Consider the following 22,071-nt stretch of genomic DNA (forward strand, 5'->3'; position numbering starts at 1 on the left):
TAAAGAGTTTACTTTGTAGTTGAGCAAATTATTATTTGCTTCCGACAATTCATTGATTGAGGAGGCAAATGAGATGCAAACGAAACTAATTTATTAGATACGAGAGGCCAACGAAACTAATTTATTAAACGATCCTCTTTAGATCAAGTGTAAATTTCATTATTCAGTCAATAATCGTCAAAAATGGCCTCCAGAGGAGAGCTTTGGGATAGTTTTGATTTATGTGCCCTAAATGTATTTTTGGCTGATGAATCCGAATCTGAAATTTGTTTAAAAAAATTCGCATCGAAAAAATGACTAAAATAGGCCATAAATAGTTTATTTTTATCTTTTTTGCATATAAATCGTTCAAAATTATAAGGATAAAATTTCTTATAGCTATATTTATTAATCCCTATCATCCTTACCAATATTTTTCTCCGACATACCGTTTAGACACATGAGCCTTTTGAAAATTGGCTCTCATTCTTCCTCTCCACAAGAAATAGCTTCTCCGTAATCTATTAAACAAGCTAACGATGGCTCTATATTTAGCTAAACTTTCTCGAGTCCTATGCATTTTTCAGCGGTGAACGTGATTATAACCCTCTCTTTCTTCCAACAGGTCAAATATTTTGCATATTCTAAATTTAAAGCTTTTTAAAAAGACAAAAAGTTAATTAACTCAACAGCATCTATTAGAGTAAAAAACGTTTTTCCTTTCGGTAAGATAATCGGATGTTACACTAAGCGCACCTTCTTATCGTCAAATATTTTCAAATCCTTAGGAAAGTTGTAGGGGTAGATTATCGAAACCTCAATTCCCTTAAATTAGTGGAAACTTGTTTTCATATCTACTTTTCAATTTTCATGAACACATTTTTATTTGCTATTAATTTTTAAGCATGATGAATACTCTGCATTTGGGAAACCACTTACTTTTTTCATCTGCCATAGTGAGGAATGCAGATTATTACCTTTACCTTTACTTTTAATAGTTACCTTTGTTCTACTGTGAAGTTTACATGATCACTCGCGCTTTTCTTCACGCCGTTCCTCTCACGTTCACATTCACAACTCAATCACAGTTGACCGATATATCCTCTCGAATAGTCCCCGCCCGGAGATCCAAATGCGGAACTAGTATATCTACGGAATATTTTATCCGAAAAACTCTATCACGTCTGATAGTTGAAAATTGGAGCAGCTGCTTTAAAACTATTGAAAAATGTGGTGGTTACCCATTGCCTTGCCACATCGCATTACTATAGCCGTCAAAGTTAATTTTACCACGCCAGCAATGAAGTGAGTGTCACTCTACTGGCCACTAGCCTCCACCTTCACTCATATGAAGGAGAGTTACCGCTCTGTCGTCATGGTGATGGGAAGCATAATTGTTGGCGGCCTCCCGTCGCCAAGTCACTGCATCTTCACAGGCTTTTTTCATCATTTAGATGGCCTATCTTATCCATTCCACTACGGAATGCCGTCGCTTTTTGTCCACGACTGCTTATTCGACAAGTAAACTCCCTCATATCGCAGCTAACCTCTACAATCTAGACAGGGGATGTCTGGCGAAGTCAACCTGTTAGTAATCGCCGAGGGCCCCGAGCTTATAGGGGACCCCCACAACGCTCGCGTAGGTCGTGAAGCGTATGAGGGATATAATAAAAAACTTGGATTACTTGAACCTAATTTTTTTTTTGCTATTATTAGATCCTATGCTTTCATTAATCGCTTTATTTACAACATACTCATCGTAAAAAGAATCTATGAAAATAAATAAAATGAAGTTGTCAAAAGATAAAAGAGATAAGATGCTTATTTGAAAGGGTTATTCTTGAGGGTTATATTAGAGGTATTTTTTTATTTCAGAGCAGTTTCAAGGAAAAATTTCACTAAATAGGTTATAGAAATATAATACAGTATTAAATTTCATTAGCTATGAAATTCACACTTTTTATAGCATTGTTCATTAAGTAATTTCTATTTTTATTAAATTTTATCTGGTTTGTAAGAGCCATAATTGCGCTAAAACTCATTTCCGGGAATGTAATTTCCTGAAATTTTCAGAGGGAAGACTCCTAAATCCTCCGGTAAGGAGGGCCCCATCATGAACCCTAGCCTAGGGCCCTAAAGACTGAATCACACGATCATTTTCTTTCGTCGCGTAAAGTGACCACTAAAGCGATCGCTTTCCGCGACCGGAAAAGTGATCGCTCTAGTGATCATTTTTTCTTAATCACACGATCCCTCCCGCTGCACAGTGGTACGAAATCGGAAGAAGCCGGAAAAAAGTCCAAAATAGCGTTTTTTTTTTAATAGAGGCTTAAAACTTGACGCATATGCTCAAAAATAATTGATGATCGTGAAACAATTAGTCATTATTCATAGATCTCATCCGTTGCTAAGATACAGAGGATCAAGCACAACCAAATTTCCAAAAACACGCCCGATCTCATTTTTCTTCGAAAAGTTTAGAAGTTAAGCTGCTCGTAGAGTTTTTGAAGGATTTTAATGAAGTAAAAAACATTATATTCCAGTAGTATGGTACTTTATCTACGTATTCCATTATTTTTAAATAATTTGGTTGATATGGATGTGGCATAATGTCGCAAAATGGCGGCTCCATTTTTATGGCAAAACCTGACAAAGTAGACATTATCTTTAGTTTGAGAAATAGTAGTTCTCCAATTTTTTTTAGAATATTCAGTAGAGATAGCTAAAGAATATTGCAGCTGCAAAAATGAACGCAATTTTTCGATCGCGTTTCACGTCCCGACTCCGCGACGCGTCGCGACGCGAAGGCTAAGAGACTCGGCGATACAGATGGATATTTCATGTTGTTTGGAACTTAATTAATTCAAATCGTCGTTTTATGCACACTATACAGTCGCTATTGACCCGAAATAATTCATTGAAGATATTAAGTTATTATCAGGCTTAAGCAACCGAGACCCCCCCTAAATCTAGAGGTCGACCCGCCATCCTAAATCCGATGGACCCTCTCGGTGGCCTCATCATTGTTGGGTTTTCTTTGTCAATGAGAGAAGCAACGATGTTCTTCCAATGATGTTTTATTACAGGAGAGATTACATGGCACAACTGTGTTGAACCTCTTTCCCAGCGCGTCAGTAGCGGATACAGAAAAAACTCAGGGGGGCACAAAAGATATCTTGAGCTACTTTTGCCGTAATTACAAATAATTAGGTCTCATGCAAAGTTTTATTTAAACAGATAATACGCATATATAGAAGACAATACCATCTTATGGTAAAAAAAGTTATTATTGTGGTTCTGCAATGCTAGGCAATGCGGGCGACCCCTCAAGGGGGGGGACGCGCGCCCCCCACATTTATCCGCCACTGGCACGCGTCGGCCTTATACATCCTCGGTCATCTCGGCTTCTTGAAGTTTCCCAGCACACCTGGAATGAGAAGAAAGAGAGAGGGATCCATCCCGCGGGATGAGGGGTCAATACAGGGAGATGGAAGGAAATTGGGAACGGGATGGGTTCTTTTGACTCTCGCTGCGCTGACCAAACAATTACTAAACGAATACAGACGAGCATAAAGCATGTGAATCAACTTCCACATCGGAAGAAGACGTATTTAGGGACACAGTGGCGCAGCGAGGGGAGGGGTTTTGGGGGATAAACCCCCCACCCCTGAGCTCAGAGAATTTTAATCCATTTTACTTAATTGGACTAATATTACTTATGGAATAATGTAAGGATTATAAAAATATCCCTCAGAAGGTCGTAAAACTTACCATTTTGAACCATTTATCTTAAATTTTTCTGGGGGAGGGCCCCCCGCACCCCTGGTGGGTATTCCATTCCCCCTATCTCTCCAGTATTAGTTGTTCCTGAAACCCCCCCTAGCCTCAATTCCTAGCTGCGCCCCTGTAGGGACATATCGTAGTTGAAACACAAGTAAAATGATCTTACTTTCATTCATTTATTTCAATTACCCCCGAGCGTAGCACAATTAATTAAGCCTTTACGTCGGGGGTTACAACAACAACGAACAATATACTATCACACACATCCACGCCTCGCATTTCATTAATGAGCTATGAGAGTTATACTTGAAGTGCCCTCTGCAAAGCACTCAAGCAACGATTGGGCAAGACCTGAAAAATCTCTTGTCACCGCTGCGATTTTAACCAACACCCACAAAGTTTTCAGCTTTGGAGTTACCTTCAAGGTGAAAATGGCAGGTTGAGCTATGCATAATGCAACATTTCCTTTGTTGTCCTTTTTCATTATTAATTCATTTCGCTTCCTATCTTCTTGCCCAAAAATTGATTCTTATAATATACATTTTATATTTAAAATAGTTTCAAACAAAAACACAAAACAAGTTTAGCCTGCTGCGTTAACGGCAGTGGAATTCACATTAATTGTTACTGGTAGATAAATATTTCCCAGAGCCTAGAATAAAAACACTCACTTTTGGCTACATGGGCCACTGCACAGCCACCATGCTATCCAAGTTCTTTCATTCCCATTGCAAATTTACCTCTGTTCGTGGTGATAGGTGTTTAGACCTGTCAACAGAGCATAACACCAAGGCAATTGGTCCATCAAGGACAGCAACGCAAGAGATAATGGGTCTCAGAGAGGCCACATCGAGTTGGTATTTAATGTAAATAATTGCTACAGCTAAATTTGCTGAATCATGTTAGTGAGCAGTAGCGCTAATGAATAAAACACTGCCCTTGAAATTCCCTGCAGCCATTTGCCTCATGGTAAAAGGTACGCTCACTTTCTCCACTTAAGAAAGGGCCTCCACATGCGCCTCATTTTGCCTCTTTTCAATTAAGTATCTTAAATATTTTGCTCATAATCAGTTTCCTGAAAATTGATTACATTTAATGAAAAATCGAATTACCCAGGCAATGACTTAGAACCTTTCCCCAAGAATTTTTAAAAGGGTGCTCATGTTCAGGTAATTTTCATAAAAAGAGGCAAGAAGTTAAATTGTGAGAATACATTGAATCTTCATCGCATTGGCAATTTCTGGTTTTCAAGCATTGTGGGCATTGAATTTTGATTTTTTTTATTTTATATTGGATTTAAATACAATTGACAGTACACGTTTTCTTGTCATTTTTTTGCTATTTGCTAGTTTTCCTGCACATAGATAATCGTTAAGGATATGTAATAAAAAAGAAAATATTTAATAATGTATGCCATTCATATCTTTGAATTATATCCCATATTTTAGAGCTGTTGGAACTAAATAATTCTTTCTAAAAGAAGCTTGTTTCTTCAATGCACAGTTGTTCAATTGTTTGGTTTTGCATTTTTACGTCTTAAAACCTCCTCATATGGAAAAAATGGGCCCTGGAATAGAAGATGAGAGAAATAACTTTCTTATGGATTTATAAATTTCCTATTAAAAACATTTTTATATTCTAACTAGGGATAGTCGAATCGGAAACCTCAGATCCAAATCAGCGCGAATGTTGCTCTTTACTGGATACTTCGGATCCGAATTCGCTGCAGGTGTATCGGATCTGGATCTGAAAATTTAAATTATCGCCTCAGTGAATGCAGTTTCCCATTAGAAGGAGAGAAGAAAGCGTTGTGATCCTCTCTTCGCATCAGTGGCGGCTTGTGAGTCAAATGCTGGGAGGGGCACACTCCACCGGGGCGTCCAAATATTTTAATATTTTGTGTGTTTTAGTGAGTTTTTCAGGAATTCTATAGACCACTAATACACAAAACAATCACTAATACTAAAACACTAACAATCACTAACTCGTTTACTCAACTACAACTAGGCGTATTTACATTAAAGCAATTTACACATATTAAGTGAACTGGTCACAAAAACAAGGCAACACTGCAACACCAAGATTATACGGTCGTCGGGCAGCACGGCGATGTCAACTCATTAGATAAGATCGTTCTGCGCATGCTCGGGCGGCGTCCCAAGACTTCCATAAGGCACAAGCTTAGATGCGTCATAACACCAGCAGCCCCCACCACTACCACTCTTCATATTAGTGATGGGCAAAGTCGATCATTTTAGTGATTCAATCATTTTGACTCGAGTCACATAAATGATTCAATCAATTGATTCAATCATTATGATCGAAAAGACTCAAATGAATCAAGATCGAAAAGACTCAAAGGAATCAAGATCGAAAAGACTCAAAGGAGTCATGATTGAAAAGACTCAAAAGGAATCATGATCGAAAAGACTCAAAAGGAATCAAGATCGAAAAGACTCAATCAATGGATGTAATAAATCACTTTGAATAATCGAATAAATACTGCCTCATCTGCGAAGAGCATTGGTAACGCTGATTGCTATCCATATTATCATTTCATAGACTATTTTAATTGTGAATTCCTAGATGAGTAAATTAGATTGAAAAAATGAAGGAAGCAGTGTCATGAAAATATTTGGGAAGGCGAAACTGCCGCAGTTTCTTAACACTAATAAAATAATTTCTAACTATAGTTGATCAAAATATAACACAAAATACACCACACAATGCATGAATCTGATCTGCAGGATAATTTTATGAACGGCACAATAAAATATAACCAGCTTTAACTTCTACTTCTTAACGTTCTCCTACAGGAGTCATCTTAATATTTTCCTTTTACGTGTATTGGTGTTATTAATACTGATAACTGCTGGAAAACATTTAAGAAAAAGATTACACAAGTATTCAGTTCTTCATAACATAGTATTTAATTTTATCACAACTATTTCTGCCCAGACGAAAAGAGATTAAGCATCAGTCCATGAACATACGTATGTTCATGCATCGGTCGTTCCAAATTTTGAATCAAACCGGAAACCGAGATGATTGATATGAAACCGGAAGTCGGAGTGATTGATGATTGATGATCGACTTGTTTAACGAAATGAATCATGAGTCATTTGATTCACCTAGTGATTCAATCTTTTTGATCGAATCGTTCATGATCGACCCATCACTACTTCATATAACTGCATGGTGCTGGATTCGGACGTTCTGGCCAGCGCTCCACGGCTACAAATACGAACTTCTCGCGCTATTTTTGGGTGTTTTTCCTATATGTTCGATGTATGCGATTGAAAAAACACCTTGTTCAATAGATGCATGATTACAAATGAATGGGTGTTTAATGTTTTTCCTTTTTCAAATCTTGGGGAGGGGCTGCGTCCGAGAGTCCTTATAGGCAAGCCACCACTGCTTCGCATGCGCCGTTGCACTGCGACACTTGTCCTACTCATGAACAATTTTGTTTAAAAGCTCTGGTAGGGGTTATGCAACCGAATTTCAGTCGTAGAAAATTTTATGGCAAAATACGCTTCCCAAAAGATTGAATTACAATCGGGGGAATCCCAGCATCGAAGGATAATAACTACATTAAAAGTAACTGCGTTTTAGATTTCACAGAGCCATCCTCGGCTCTCCATTAGCCCATGCTTCTAGGTTTTTTCTCGTTTCCGAGACTGCACAGATATTATCTTCGAAGGTAAATATCAAGTTACACGAGAACAATCGAAACGTGTTTCATCCTTACCCCGTCTCACTAACTGACCTTTATTGGCCCACCTGCTTCTGGAGGACAAATGCTAGGTGAGTGATTTTCTGGGCCCGAAGATGTCTCGATAGCTTCATGATGATATGGTGAAAAAATGTTTTGAAGTACAAAAAACTACCCCAATTGCCTTGGTCAGAAGTAGGATGTGATATATTTGAACTCTATCAAAAATATTATTTGGTAGTGGTTGATGCTCTGTCTAACTTTGTTGAAGTAACTACCTTGGACAATTTAAGGACTATTACGGTGGTGGAGAAAATGAAATCGATCTTTGCTAGGCATGGTATTCCCATGGTTGTGTATACAGATGGGGCATTATGTTTTGACTCTGAAATGTTTAAGAAATTTGCTAAAGAGTGGGAATTTCTTCATGTTCTCTCCAGCCCCCAATAGTGCTTAACGCGGCCAACATTCCAACTGGCGAAGCCATCACCGCTGTCACCAAGTTTTATTACTGAATCTTTCACAAAAAACATCTCATACTTTGTGATACAGATCTCTTCTTTAGATCACATGCATGAATATACATATGTTCATGATCACATGAACAACAACTAAGACTCCCTCTCTTGGGAGGTTCATACATCAACCAAACAAAAGAACAATAATACAAAACAAGATAACACACTATACAACAGGAAGGATAGGTGTACCCTTCCTAAACTCTTCAGCAAGGGTACACGAAGGATATTTTAGAACATTGGTGGGTAGGCCCTCTCCTTCCTGGAGTGTACATGAAGGGTTTGGCCAGCCTCAATGAAGGGTACAGGAAGGATAGGTGTACCCTTTCTATACCCTTCAGCAAGGGTACACGAAGGGTATTTTAGAACATTGGTGGGTAGGCCCTCTCCTTCCTGGAGTGTACGGGAAGGGTTTGGCCAGCCTCAATGAAGGGTAGGACCAATATAAAAACTAAAAATCCATAAATTAACATAAAAATTTAAAAAATCGCTAAGCAACTAAATTAAACTAATGGGGATGAGTTGTAACAGTGATTTCTAAAATTATAAGACAGAAAAAAAATGGCCTACACTCAGCCTTGAACTCGGAACCCACACATTAGAGGATGATGACGTACTTGTGAGGCGTTGCTTCTTAACAAAATTTATACTACAAAATCTTAAGATCAGATTCGCACCCGAGTCTATGTGGAAGAAAGCTGTGACTTTTTTTCTACCTATTTCGTTTCAGAAAATAAGATCGGCATACAAATACCAAACATCACTCTCGCCATGTCTCATTGTCAGCCACACAAATAGGTTACATCCTAAAATTGTGAATGAAAGAACTTCTAAATGAGCTTTTTTCACACAATTATAGAATCTATTGTGTACAGTGGCGTAGCCAGGAATTTTGCTCGGAGGGGGTCCAAAACCGGGTGGGGAAATTTTTGAAAAACAGGATACTAAGTAATGGGCTTTCAACTAATTCAAACATTTTTCATAATCGAAAAAACTTCAATAGTTTAAGAAATATTTTTAAATTCATTATTTTTCAATATTTTGTTTTCTTTTATGAAGGAAAATGATTGTTTTTTTTATACTTCGTGGGGCGGAGGGTACGATTCAAAGACTGCTTACGTTCTTGTACAGAACTCAATGCTCTTTAGCAGGTGAAAGTAGCTGAGGAGGCACTTTGAGGATATGCTTTCCTCAGTTATAAATGATAAGTCCCAAGGAAGGGTACACGAAGGATTTTTCTATCCTTCCCTTACCCTTAACGGTGGGTAGAGGAAGGGTTGACGGATGGTAAGCGAAGGAGTTCCAAGGAAGGGTACACGAAGGATTTTTCTACCCTTCCTTTACCCTTAATGGTGGGTAGAGGAAGGGTTGACGGATGGTAAGGGAAGGAGTTCCAAGGAAGGGTACACGAAGCTGGAAAAGACTTTACACATAGGTACATATTCGGTATATATAGGTACACATAGGAAAGGGCTGGAAAAGACTAAGTTATTTTGGGTGTAGTTGGTGCTACCATAGTGGGGATAGGGTGGAGGGGCAGGTCAAATACCCAATACGAGAGAGTGTTAAATCTAGGACTGAAAGACAGATGGAGAGAGAGAGAGATAAGCATAAAGCAGTAGATTTAAAAAGTATTGTGAAAGGTGTCAAAGGGCCATCTCTTCTAAATATGCCAGAATTAAAAATTGTAAGGGGTTTTTTCCCTGATTATATGCAATGTGTACATAGTACAATTTCTTTATGGCAAACCAAATATGACTTTTAATGTTCACCAGCTACTGCACCTGGCACCTAGTGTCAGGGATTGGGGTCCACTCTGGGCCTATTCTGCATTCCCCTTTGAAAATGCAAATGGCCAGCTTCTAAAGTTTGTTAAAGGACCTAGGGGTGTGTCATTCCAGATTGTAAAACGTTTTATACTGCATTAATCTCTTACCAAGCTCCAGGGAAAAAATTTTAATGCTAAAGTATTGAGGTATAATAATAAACTATTGGGAATGTCACCATTGCTGATGGCTGGAGAGAGGGAAATTAAGTTTTTGGGATGTGGTTGGCAAAGTGAGAATGTAAATTCAAAAATTGTGTTTGTAATAGAAGAGATGGGGTTGAAAATGCATTCTCTTAGAGAGTATCCTAGGGTGATGCTTGGCTCGAGAGTGTTTAACAGTGTCGAGTATAAAAAAACTCGCAAGAGAAATGATAGGGTGGTCAAACTGTGTCATGGAGCGATTGGAGAAATTGTAAATCTATTCTGTGATGAAGACAACAAACAATGTGTCATGATTATTCAATCATTTAGTAATGCAGAAAATGATGTAGGTCCATAGACTAATTGGGGTTACATGAAACCCTATTTGAGAAAGGAACCCATAATAGGCGTTTCTATTCATGAAATTGACTGTAAATGCATTGTCATTGAACATAAAAATTACTTGTATGTTGCAACTACGCCCAACTTGTACAAGGTTGAATGAATTATTAAAATTATCATTTCATGTCATACTGTTTCTAGTCATTTAATGCACCTTGCTTCTATTCATATTTTAATTCCAGTTCTTATGTGTTCAGAATATATTTTTGTTGAGATGTACCTTCCTTATTTCACAATGTAGATCATAATATTTTAGTGAAAATTGACTTGAGACATTTGTATAGAACTCACAATTCATAGTAAAACCATCTATGTAGATGATTTTAAAATTTACCTTATGATTTTTCTGAGTAATGATTTGAGAATCCCTCAAAGTGAGATTTCTGATATATGTACCTCTGCATCTGAAAAGGTTTTTTGATGGATTTTTTTTTTAATTTCTTGGTGTTAATTCAAAATCTGCAGCTTTTACAAAAATGTGGTGCAATCAGAGAATGTAATATGGATCAAGTAATACATTTCCCTGATTATCTTTAAAATCCTAAGGAAGTTATATGTTATATAATCCTTTATGTCGTAATGCCAACCTGTTCCTTGATACATATAGTCAAAATAACTTTATTTCTCCAGTGATCACAAGAGCAATACCTTAATTCTAGATCTATTAAAGAACCCAGTAGAGTTTCGGTAGGCTACTGAACAGTGTGAAGTAGAAACCAATAGGGCTACAGTAGAGTTCGGTAGGGTACGGTAGAGTTCAGTTGAATTCGGTTGATTTTCTCCACTGAACCCAGCAGAAATTTTCAGTTGGGTAATCTCACATATGTGAAATGCTAAATTTATCCTTACCGGGAAGGGTTTTCCTATTTTCTGGACAACTTTCACTTCTTCAACTGGTTTCTCTTTTTTACGCCTAGGCATTTTAAATGAAGCAATTATCTTCTCAGCTTCTGAAAGATCACTGAAAAAATAAAAGAAGCTATTTCAATTTCTACAGTTGCCAAAAAATCTCAAGGCTATTTTTAAAACAATAAATGTACACATTGGCATTGTTTAGGCCAAAATAGCAACAAATCTCAGCCTTCAATGTGGTCCTGCAAGAGTGAAATAGGTTTGACTGCTGTAAAAGAAAAGTTTCAAATGAACTATGCTCAATGGAACTTTTTGTGGGAAAAGGGGCATATTTGGAGGGGGTTCCTGAAGGCTGGGAATGCCTTCCAAAATTGTTTCCGGGATTCAAACCTTTCTGCGGGCTATTTCATAAGGATAGATAGTGAAAGTCACGGTTGAAAAGGCAGAACCTCCTGTAAAGGGTTTCATGTGAGCAACTCCACAAAGGTCATCTTGGAGTCAGTGCCAACCAGAGTAGTGGCGGATCAAGGGGGGGGGGGGCAGTCCAGCCACTCCTCTCCCCCATAATTTATGGGAAAATTGAGGAGATGGTAATTTTTAAAGTGGCTCTAAGATGAACGTTAATTTATGAGCTAAAAAATTGTTTTAATAGGTTTGAAAATACTTTACAAATATCTAAAAGCCACTTCTTTACGCATATCGGACACCAGACACATTACCACAGAGAGGTATTGCATTCCATGAAGGCACTGAAGAAAATAATGAATTGTCCCCCAAAATAATGACCACAACTAACCCCTGAACCAGAGGGAGAAGGAGCCGACATATACTAGGCTGGAGGGACCCTTCTTTACCAGTACCAAGCTCCAAAATGCCATGCACTTTACTAACGGATAGTTTTCCCTAGACTCAGAAAACATTCTCAGTATTACAAACAGTTGTGCTGACAACAATATCGCAATTCTTCCTCTTAGTGTGGATGTATATGAAGAAGGCCAGTTCCTGTCCACAGGGTTTCCAGGATTTCTTTCTGGGGGGGCACAAGGATACCCCGTAATACAAAATGAAGGCAATGATAACGGGACCGTGTCAAAAATCTTGCATATTTTTTAAGGGTCTGGGGGGGGGGGGGGCCCCGGGCCCCCGTGCCTTCCTCCCCCCCCCTCCTAGATCCGCCTATGCCTGTCCAGATAAGAGGACCCTCTATTAACCCTTGGGTTAAGATTTTGGCATGAGAGTTAAATAGAACATTTGCAAGGCATTGAATCAGGATTATTTAATGAAATACCATCCAGGTCCATCCAGGCTGTGTGTACTCTGCATCCTCCATGCACAGGAAAAGAGTAATATGATGTGAAGTGTTTGAATTTTCCTCTTAAAAATTAGGTATGACATATACATATGCCATCAGAAAAGAAACCAAGTTTCTCCCAGACCTATGCTGGCTGTGGCGGAGCTCATAGTTTCAAGCGCCATCACCATGGCCAGCCACCTGGCTGAGGTCGTTGCCCTGGGACCCTGAGGTACCTGCTGCTGCCACCAGGGTACATGGATCCGAGCGCCAGGAAGGCACCTCGAGAGAGAGACGCTGACAAAAGTGCAACAGAGAAGGACTTCTGTGCCTGAGAGGCATAGAACATCTGTATCGCTTACCATCTTAATAAACATGGTCAAATTTACTTTCCTGTAATTTATTGAAGTGAGGTTAATTACCGGATTACCCCCATTCCCCGTCACTGGCTACGTAAACTTTCTCAGCACCATTTTTTCCCATTTGACTTTTTCCCCGCAATGTTCAAGGTGGTAGAGGGATGAGGGTGAGTCCCTGGCCCCAAATGTATTTGGTGTGCACTTCTTGGAATCGAAGAATGTTTGGAGCAAAGAATGTCAAGCAGACAGTGACAGACCTTCAAAGTGTATCCTCCAATGGTTAAAGAAATGAAAGCTTCCAATCAAGTATTCTAAAAATTAAGTCAATGAGTCTTTTACGTTTACATGATCATGATAGCAATGTCTCCCCTAGTATTTAATTCAAAGTTGATGCTGATGAATGAATTGTTTATCATAAAAGGAGACGCAAGCACGTTAGTTCCATCAAGGGCAAGTGGCTGACTGAATCCTCAAAAATTGGGAGGAGAAAATGGAGAAATATGGTACATGTTTCGTGAAATCTTCTTCTTTTTTATGGATATTTTTATTTACACCCAAAACAATTTGACTTATAACTAATAATTTTAAACAAATAACAAAATACATACCGTAAATGTCTGAATATAGTCCCCTTTTTTTTCCAAAAATGTCCGTTGTAAAAGAAAAGTGGGGACTGTATTCAAATGCATCTTTTAAATTATTTCCTCAAACTGAATTCTCAAAATTAGGGGGGGGGGAGTATATTCGGAGAAATGCGGAAGTTGAAATGTTATCTAACTTTATTTATAAAAATGACAGATGTCTTTTCCATGCAAATGTGAAAGAAGTTTGAGTGTTAAGTGGAATATGTTTCTCAATTTCTTACTGAGAATCCGGGAGGCTGAAAATTCCAGGAACCAATGCAGTTCGAACCATGGGGTGTAGTTCCCGCAGCAATTTCTTCTTCCATAGAGAAGCTTCCTTTTCGCATTCATTCTTTTCAGCCTGCAGCAATGCCATGCGATGGTTCTTCAACATGAAGTTCAAGGAGAATGGATGCAAAAATTATGATATAGCACCACATACAAGCATATAAAACTTAACACATAGGTCCTAATCAGGAAAAACTATCGATTCCCTTCAAAGAACAAAGAACTCCAAATTGCAAGAGTGGCTTACATATCGTATAGAAATGATTTATAGTGGAATTGGATCCCATTCAACACCCCTATTATACCATACTGAGCAAAGTAAAAGATAAGAAGCTACTCGAGTTTATTTATTTTTCACGCAATCCATATTAACATAAACCCTGCTGGTTTCAACACTTTTTGCCTAATGTCAAAGTTAGCTGCTCATAAATTCTCATGGTGGCAAGCCGATACATAGAATGTTCAAAAGGGACCTGTCAAATAGAAGTTCAAGATACACATATATTACAATATACATGTGTAGCAAAAGTCATGATAATATAAAGGTAGGAGCTATTTAGCTCAGCATTATCAGTTGATACTATGCAAGAATTCTCCAACAGTCAGTGGTGTAAATATATGTATCCTCATTTTACAGGGGAGCCTGGCCCTTATACCTGTCCCTGAGTGGCTATCATAAGCAACTCCTTGCAAGGCCATATCCAGGATTTTGTTCTGGGGGGGGGGCACAAGAATACCCCATAATACAAAACAAATGCAATGATAACTGGACCGTATTAAAAATCTTGCATATTTTTTAAGGGTCTGGGGGGGGGGAGGAATGTGCCCCCGTACCCCCCCACCCCATAGAACTGCTTATGACTCCATCCATTGGTTTGACCCAAATACTGAGTGTAACCTCAGTGACGTGCGGTCATTGAACCTGTCCAGGCACTTCAGAAATATTCCTTAAATTCAGACGTGTGATATTGGTCCTTCCATTTTTCCTTTCTCGATCATTCTCATGCACCCATGCCGACATAATGTTTTAAGTAGGTAAGCTGTAGTATCATAAAAATCAGGGAAGCAGACACCCCATTATGTTTTTGTCTTTGTGACTGCATATATTAGTGATCAATGCATGCTGCAGCAATGCCCTTAGGCCAGTGGTGGACACAGAGAAAAAACTCAAGGGCGGGAGGTGGTGCAAATGACATCTTGAGCCACCTTTACTTTCATCGTAACAAAAAAATTAGTGGCATTCACAATTTAAGAGAGTTTTATGTAAACTTAATATACACATATACGAGACAATCGCAAGAGGAGGGGGGGGGTGCATGCCCCCCATATGCATCCTTCACTGCCTTTGGCATTATTCGATCATTACACTTATTCAGACTAAGGTTCTAAATTTTTCTTTGCACCGGTAAATTCTTTATCAAGGTAGGGGAGAGGGTTGGCTACCTTCTATTGACCCCACTCCATCTTATTATACACCCCTGCTAACAGTTTAAAAGTATTTCGAGGAAGTATGTTTAACGTTTTGACTCGAAACACAGTATTCTTTTTTTCAATGCCCTTCGCAAATTTCTAAGTAATCTGCACTCCATTTATATCAACCCATTGCTGTTCAAAGCTATGATCATACCTAGGTTTTGTGTATTCATTGCCTATTGAGATTTTTAACTTATATCATAGTTATAATCATCTTGATTCGTCCTCAAAGTTAATTTGCCTCCAAAAATGCCGAAAAATTGTGTTGCATAAAGCATATGTACACAGGATAGGGGCATTATCTTTAGTTTAGTCCACGGAGGCCCCCGTGATGAGCAGGGAAAAAAAATAACCAGAAAATAATGCTGTAAACTACACTTTCCTCATCATAAAATCATTCGTAGATTTTTATATAGAATAGGTAGCCTCTAAATCATTTTCATGTATACAAACAAAGCTTATATAGATGCCCCACAAAAATTTTTGCTGAGAGTCTTGAATCCTTGGCACTGCCAATGGTGACATCCACGCATTCAGAGCTACATATTGGCGTTATATTATGTATGTCCCGGTTGCTAACATTCATTTATGTAAGATATTTTTTTGAAGATTTTATTTTATTGAAGATTTTATCTTTTAAAATTAACTACAGGAGTACCACCTATTAAGAGATGGTACTCCTGTAGTTTCAATAAACTACAGGAGTGCCAGCTGTTAAGAGGTGGTACTCCTGTAGTTTATTGAAAGATTATGATGAAGAGCCTTTAACCCTTTCACTGCTGTGGACGTACCTAGTACGTCCGCACGGCAGACTGCTGTGGACGTACTTTTTCGTCGTCCCTGCCATGCGGTTAGCACTTTCGCCGAAGCACTCCGAAAGGTTGCTAATCCGGGACCCTATCCCCAACCAGCTCACCCACGCAGGACCGTCTCCTCGACCCTACCAGCAGGCAGCCTACCTCCCGAAAAGTGACCGCTCTGAATGCAATTTGAAAATCAATCAATCAATCTGATCATCAAAAAATAATTGTTTTCATCGCACTCCTGCCAATGAAGCAATCAAGTACGTCTTTGAACTGTGTTTCTGCAATGAAAAATAACGATTTTGTTAACTTTGCAAACATGACCATTTTTCCGGTTGTCCGCAGCCACGTTTTTAGCAAAGTTAACAAAATCGTTATTTTTCATCGTAGAAACACGTTTGAAAGACGTGCTTGATTGCTTGATTGGCAGGAGTGCGATGAAAACAATAATATTTTGATGATCGGATTGATTGATTGATTTTGAAATTGCAGTCACAGCGGTACTTTTCGGGAGGTAGGCCCCCGCTGGTAGGCTCGATGAGACGGTCCTGCGTGGATGAGCTCGTCGAGGATAGGGCTGCGGATTAGCGACCCTTCGGAGGGTGTACCACACCCATCCTGGAAGTACCTGCTCAATGGGCCCACGAAACGCATTTTAACCTTTTTACCGCACGTCAGGAGAATGTTTTCGGAGATAGAACAGCAGCGAAAGGGTTAAGAAACTAAAAAACAAAGATAAGTATTTATCGATTTGCTGCATAAACTTACCTCTAGATCAAGTAATGTCTTCTTATTGATCTCATTGATTCTTAGAACATATCCTCTATATTGGTAGTAGTCAAATTGTAGCTTACGTGATAAATATCCCCTCCACATTTTCTGAATAAGTGTTGCATATTGGTCATAAGCACTTTGTAATTCTTCAGCCTTACTAGCCTTGAAAAAATTGGTGTGGTAGAATTAATTGCATTACAAGTCACTAAAAATATGTTAAAGGTGCATACGAAAAAAATGCATATGAAAATATCACACAATAAATTCCCAATAATAAGCTGCGAAGGGAATTTTAACAACTTACAAATACTTTCAGAAGGGATTCATGAATGCATTTTAAAGTATTTCATGTACAAATTAATATAATTAATGAAAATTAATTTTTCAAAGTCAAATACTAAAATATGACAATGAAAGCCATGCTTTGCCGGCTCAACATCTAAAATCAAGTGATCCTCTATGTCTTAAGTTCCAATTCATTATGATTCAGGCATGCAGCTTAAGTTGCTATGCCAGCAGTCTCATTTTTCTTTCTAAGGTTCACATAGACTATAGTCCCTCAACAGCTATGCAGAATAACCCCTGAATTCAATAGGGTTGATCTAGGATTTTTTCTGAGGGGCGGGGGAGGGGAAGCACCAGGGACTGAGAGGCAAACAGTCTCCTCATATTTGGGATAAAAAACTTCATGCAACAATCACTCTATGGAATAAACTTCTAATTTTAACATGATAGTTATTTATGTGTAAATATTTATATTAAAATATAAAATTGATTAATATTTTTATTAAAAATCTCGTCTATTTTTTAAGCCTCTGGGGAGGCACTTGTACCTCCCCACCCCCCCTAAGTCCGCCTATGTCTGAATTCAACCATTACATATATAGCCACTTCAGGATGAGGGCTCAGTCATTGCTCGGTGATGTCTTTTAGGCTGCTACTTGCCAGGGCACTCATTGCTTGGCAGCAGATTAAGTGAAATCAGTTCAAAAGAATGATTCTTGAGGTAAATTTGTTTAGCTGGATGATTTAAAAACCTTACATTACTACTTGCCCCTTGAGGGTACATACTATGCAACATAGCAGTCCACTACCATTCCTAATAAATGATCTATGAGGTCTGTTAGAAAAGTATCTGACCTTATTTTGTTTTGAAAAATCCAGATGGATTTGAATCAAGTGCGCTAGCATGAGCCTTCCTTGAACCTCCTTGCACATGCCTGAATTTTTTTCTCGCTTCTGTTAATGGGAAGCAGGATTTGATTTGAATGAGGTTGTACGCAGTGCTCTCTTCAGTCTCTTTTGGTGAAGAAAATGTCAGAATGACTGAAGCAGCACTTCTTCATCAAATTTTTCCAGAAACTGGGCCATAGTTGGGTGAAAACAATTTGGGAGATTGAGATGACTTTTGGTGATGACATCATGAGCATTACAATAAACAAGGAGCTGAACAACAACCCGATTAAAGACTTCTGCACTTCATTGGGGAGCGAGCTATGCTCCAATTGGCCATCTCCATGCCAAAATGACCTGGTCACTGCCAAAGTGAGCTCTGTGGTGATGCGTGACTTTCTGAGATATTATGGAAGAGGTGGGCACGGGTGAGGAGCCTTTCATTGTGGTCAATTATTTAGCCATGAAGAGAGTGTCAGATCAGAATCCTGTGATTCAACAGGCTCCTCTTTTTAGTGATATAAACCCCTGCGACTTCTAGCTGTTCCACAAACTCAAGAGACCATTGAAAGGAATAAGATTTCAGGCAAGAGAGAAAATTATGGTTGCAAAGACAACCAAACTAAATCCCGTCCCAAAAGGGGCCTTCTCGGATTGCTTCCAAAAATAGAATGGGAGAAGTGTGTGGAGTTGAAAGGACACTGCCTTAAGAGTACCTAATTAGGTTTCCAATGCCCCAGGTGAGTAAGTATTTTCGCTGGCCAAAGATGAGATAGTTTTCCAACAGAACTTGCAAATCTTCATTCTTCCTCAATGCGCCCAGTGCAAGTAAAATAACGAATAATTTAAATTTAATATGAGAGTAGTAAACTTGAAGGGAAGAGGAAGTGAGTTAGAGTACTTCCAGCATGTGCTATCCGGTGGGATTTCATACTTATCTTTTACCACTCAGAATGTAGTGCTCATTTGCTACCAGGATGTTTGTATCACACACCAATATTCAAAACTGACTGTTGCATTAAACCTCATCATGAATTAGGTACTGGGTTGAATAGGTACCTACTTTATATCTAAATGTGACTTAACCCGTTAACGCCTAGCGGAACCATATGGTACCAGCTGGTAGTGCAATACTAAACGAACCTTTTTTGCTATTTATTGTGATTTGTTTGGGATTTTGAGAGTTTTAAACTGATGAGCATATTTATAATTACGTTTTTTAATAATATTTTGCTTTTTTAAGCACGATTTCACATTTTTGAGTAATTTTGATAATTTCTTGTGCGAAATAGAATTTTTTAAAACTATTCTGGAATTAAAATGTAATATTACTAACGCCTATTTAATTTCGATTTTTGACCCCTTAAGTGACTAACGGTACCACATCGTACCAGGCTGTATCTTCAAGACTATTAGCGCTTTAAGTATTAAATTTGCATCTAATTAATCAGATTTTAAAATTGAATATTACGAAAAAGTTCGGATAAAATTTTTAATTCAGGCGTTACCGGGTTAATTCCATAATTGAGTAAATATCATGGATTTCATCAGCCAGTCATATTTACTCAATTCAATCCATCTTTGTCACAGTCATGTATTTCTAAAAATACTTATGACTTTGATCTTTATAACAGAAGATATTCAGAAAATATTTACATATTTAAAAGAGATTCACAAATTCAAATACACATCTCACATCAACTACTTATTAAACTGAATCAAAAACAAGAAATCAAAGGATTTCCCTCAGGATCTATAAAAATTAATGTATTGATTAGTTTATATATATTTGATAAAGCTGTATATTAACCCTTAGGCTGCGGGAACGTTTTTAAACGTTCTGCATGGTGAGTGCGGGAAAAACGTTTTTCTACGTTTGACCAGATTTTCTTACCACTGGCAGACTTCCCTTAGGATTTTATTGCCATCCTTTCCGCGGTTGCTTGAACTCGGCCCAACCTAGTGGCAGAGAGCACAAAGGCGTCTTTTGAGGACTGGGCACCCTCACCATGGGGACCGCTACCCAGATTATCCCTTCTTCGAGAGAGAGGTCTCTCTGCGCTCCGCGGCACATTCATGAAGAAAACAATTCCAATGAATCCTTACATTTCCTAGGAATTTTTTTATCTTGTCACTGTCCATTAGCCGGGAAACTTATTTGAAAGCATTGGTTATTCTTTCTTATACTTTCGGTGGTGGGTCTGTCGCACCTGCGTAATTACCAAGGACATTTCTTTCCTTTGAGTATTATAATCTCGTTCTGGATTTCCCACCGAATGGGTTTCCCTTAGAATATCCTGTCTTTTCCACATGCTCTATTGATCTTTGCTCAGTTTTTCCAGAGTTTCGGTGGTGTACGTTTGCTCCTAATCAAGTACCTACTCGAGTGACTATAGTCATAATGTATACATTTTGTGAATCTCTTCATTTATTTTCACTATGGATAGTGAAAATTTGCCATCTCGGCCAAAAAGGAGAAAGGTTTCTCTCCAGGATGAAGTTCTCAATATTTTATTCGACTCTGATTGTGAGAGTGAGGACGGAAATTTTTCCGATGTGTCTGTGTCTTCCAGGGATACTGAGATGGATGAGGATGATGCAAATGATTCCGGCGATGGTGGTCCATTCAATTTGGCTGAAGGCATTGAATCCGCATCATCTTCTTGGTCCAGGACTGATGATTTTACTCCTCAGATTTTCCAGTTCGACAGCTCCTCATCTGGAGTAATATCGGACCACCTTCATGAGAATGCCTATTATAACCTTTATTATCCATTACCTTTACCTACCGCATCCAAACATACGTTCCAAATGCTCCCCAAAGTTCAAATCGGCTGAAGTATGGTTGAAATATTGAGGAATATGGTTAAAAATCAATGGATTTTTTTACTGTTTGATATCAAATCGCTCATAAAACTGTCATGCTGGCCAAATTTGAGGAGAAAAATTCATTTACATTCAATTTAGAAAAAGTAACGTTCAAATATTTTCATTCCAATTATGATTCTTAGAAAGGGCTCAATTGTATTCATGGTCTGTCATCAGGGGGTAGTCCCGGATTATGAGAGTCCACTACCTGCTAGACACACGCCCGGGGTCGACGGAAAAATATCTTCCCCGTTCATGTCCCGCACAGTGGCAGAAAAATTTTGACGCTCCCGCAGCTAAAGGGTTAATATACTTTCATTTCTTGCATAACATGGTTGAATAGATATAAGGATTGTTCACAATAATGCATTATAATAGTACCAATTGGTACTTGGTTACCGCACCATATAGGAACATTATAACCTATGAAGGAAAATTGTACTATAATGAGTTTATATGCATGCAGATTAAGTCTTCAACTGGAAAGATTTCATAATTTCTATAAGATATCAACCAAGAAAAATAACAAAGTATAATCATAATAAAGTGTGCAACTGGTTCACTGCAGGGGATAAACACCTCTACAAATTTTACGGGTGAGATTTTAATACCTCCAATAATTTTTCATATTGTCTTCTGCATATTTTTCCTCTCCAATATTTTTGAATTGTAGTTGCAGCTGCTATTAAAACTTTCACATACTGTCGGGTCATGTAGCCTCTAAAGTGTCTTTGAATACACCTAGCAGCTCTATAGTACTTGAAAATTTCCCTTTGAGATGCCCTATTTTTTATGAACATGATAAAAAATGGAAATGACTGACTCTCATAATGATCCATATGTACATATTTTGAGATATCCAGAGAATTTATAATACGACAACACTTACTCATTCCTACCCAGTGCATATAAATTTATGTGGGATATATCGTCAATAAATACCTGAATGCTAGCCATTCAAAATATATTCGCTGAATACTCCACTTTTTAGCACATTTCGGATAGCAAAAGGCAATAACAAGCGTTAGCATTTGTTTAGAATTTCAAACATGAACATACATGTGTTTATGTATGTTCATGATTTCAAAATTCCTTCCGCTCTCTTTCGTTATTCGAGTCGTAAGATTTCGATAGTTTCGATTTCTCGGCTAACATCGATAACATCGACCAATCGAATAATTCGATTCCTGGGTCCGCCTGG

General features: G+C 38.3%; 1 protein-coding gene across 2 annotated transcripts; it reads right to left on the minus strand.

Moving 5' to 3' along the window:
* Window positions 1–3,201: 3,201 nt before the first annotated feature.
* On the minus strand, window positions 3,202–21,994 carry LOC124156590 (spermatogenesis-associated protein 17-like). 2 transcript variants are annotated; one of them, XM_046531229.1, is made up of 6 exons: window positions 21,760–21,994; window positions 21,482–21,653; window positions 16,824–16,991; window positions 13,734–13,876; window positions 11,216–11,327; window positions 3,202–3,406 (listed from the first exon to the last, which is right to left on the minus strand). In XM_046531229.1, exons 1-6 carry the CDS (start codon window positions 21,825–21,827, stop codon window positions 3,335–3,337), a joined length of 735 nt encoding a protein of 244 aa, XP_046387185.1. In that variant the 5' UTR covers window positions 21,828–21,994; the 3' UTR covers window positions 3,202–3,334. The 2 variants fall into 2 exon arrangements, with proteins under 2 accessions (XP_046387185.1, XP_046387183.1); XM_046531227.1 differs by lacking the exon at window positions 3,202–3,406 and adding an exon at window positions 5,026–5,329 and having other exon boundaries at window positions 21,813–21,993.
* Between the last annotated feature and the right edge of the window lie 77 nt (window positions 21,995–22,071).

This window comes from Ischnura elegans, chromosome 3 (assembly GCF_921293095.1).
Source record: "Ischnura elegans chromosome 3, ioIscEleg1.1, whole genome shotgun sequence".
Taxonomy (NCBI): Eukaryota; Metazoa; Arthropoda; class Insecta; order Odonata; family Coenagrionidae; genus Ischnura; species Ischnura elegans.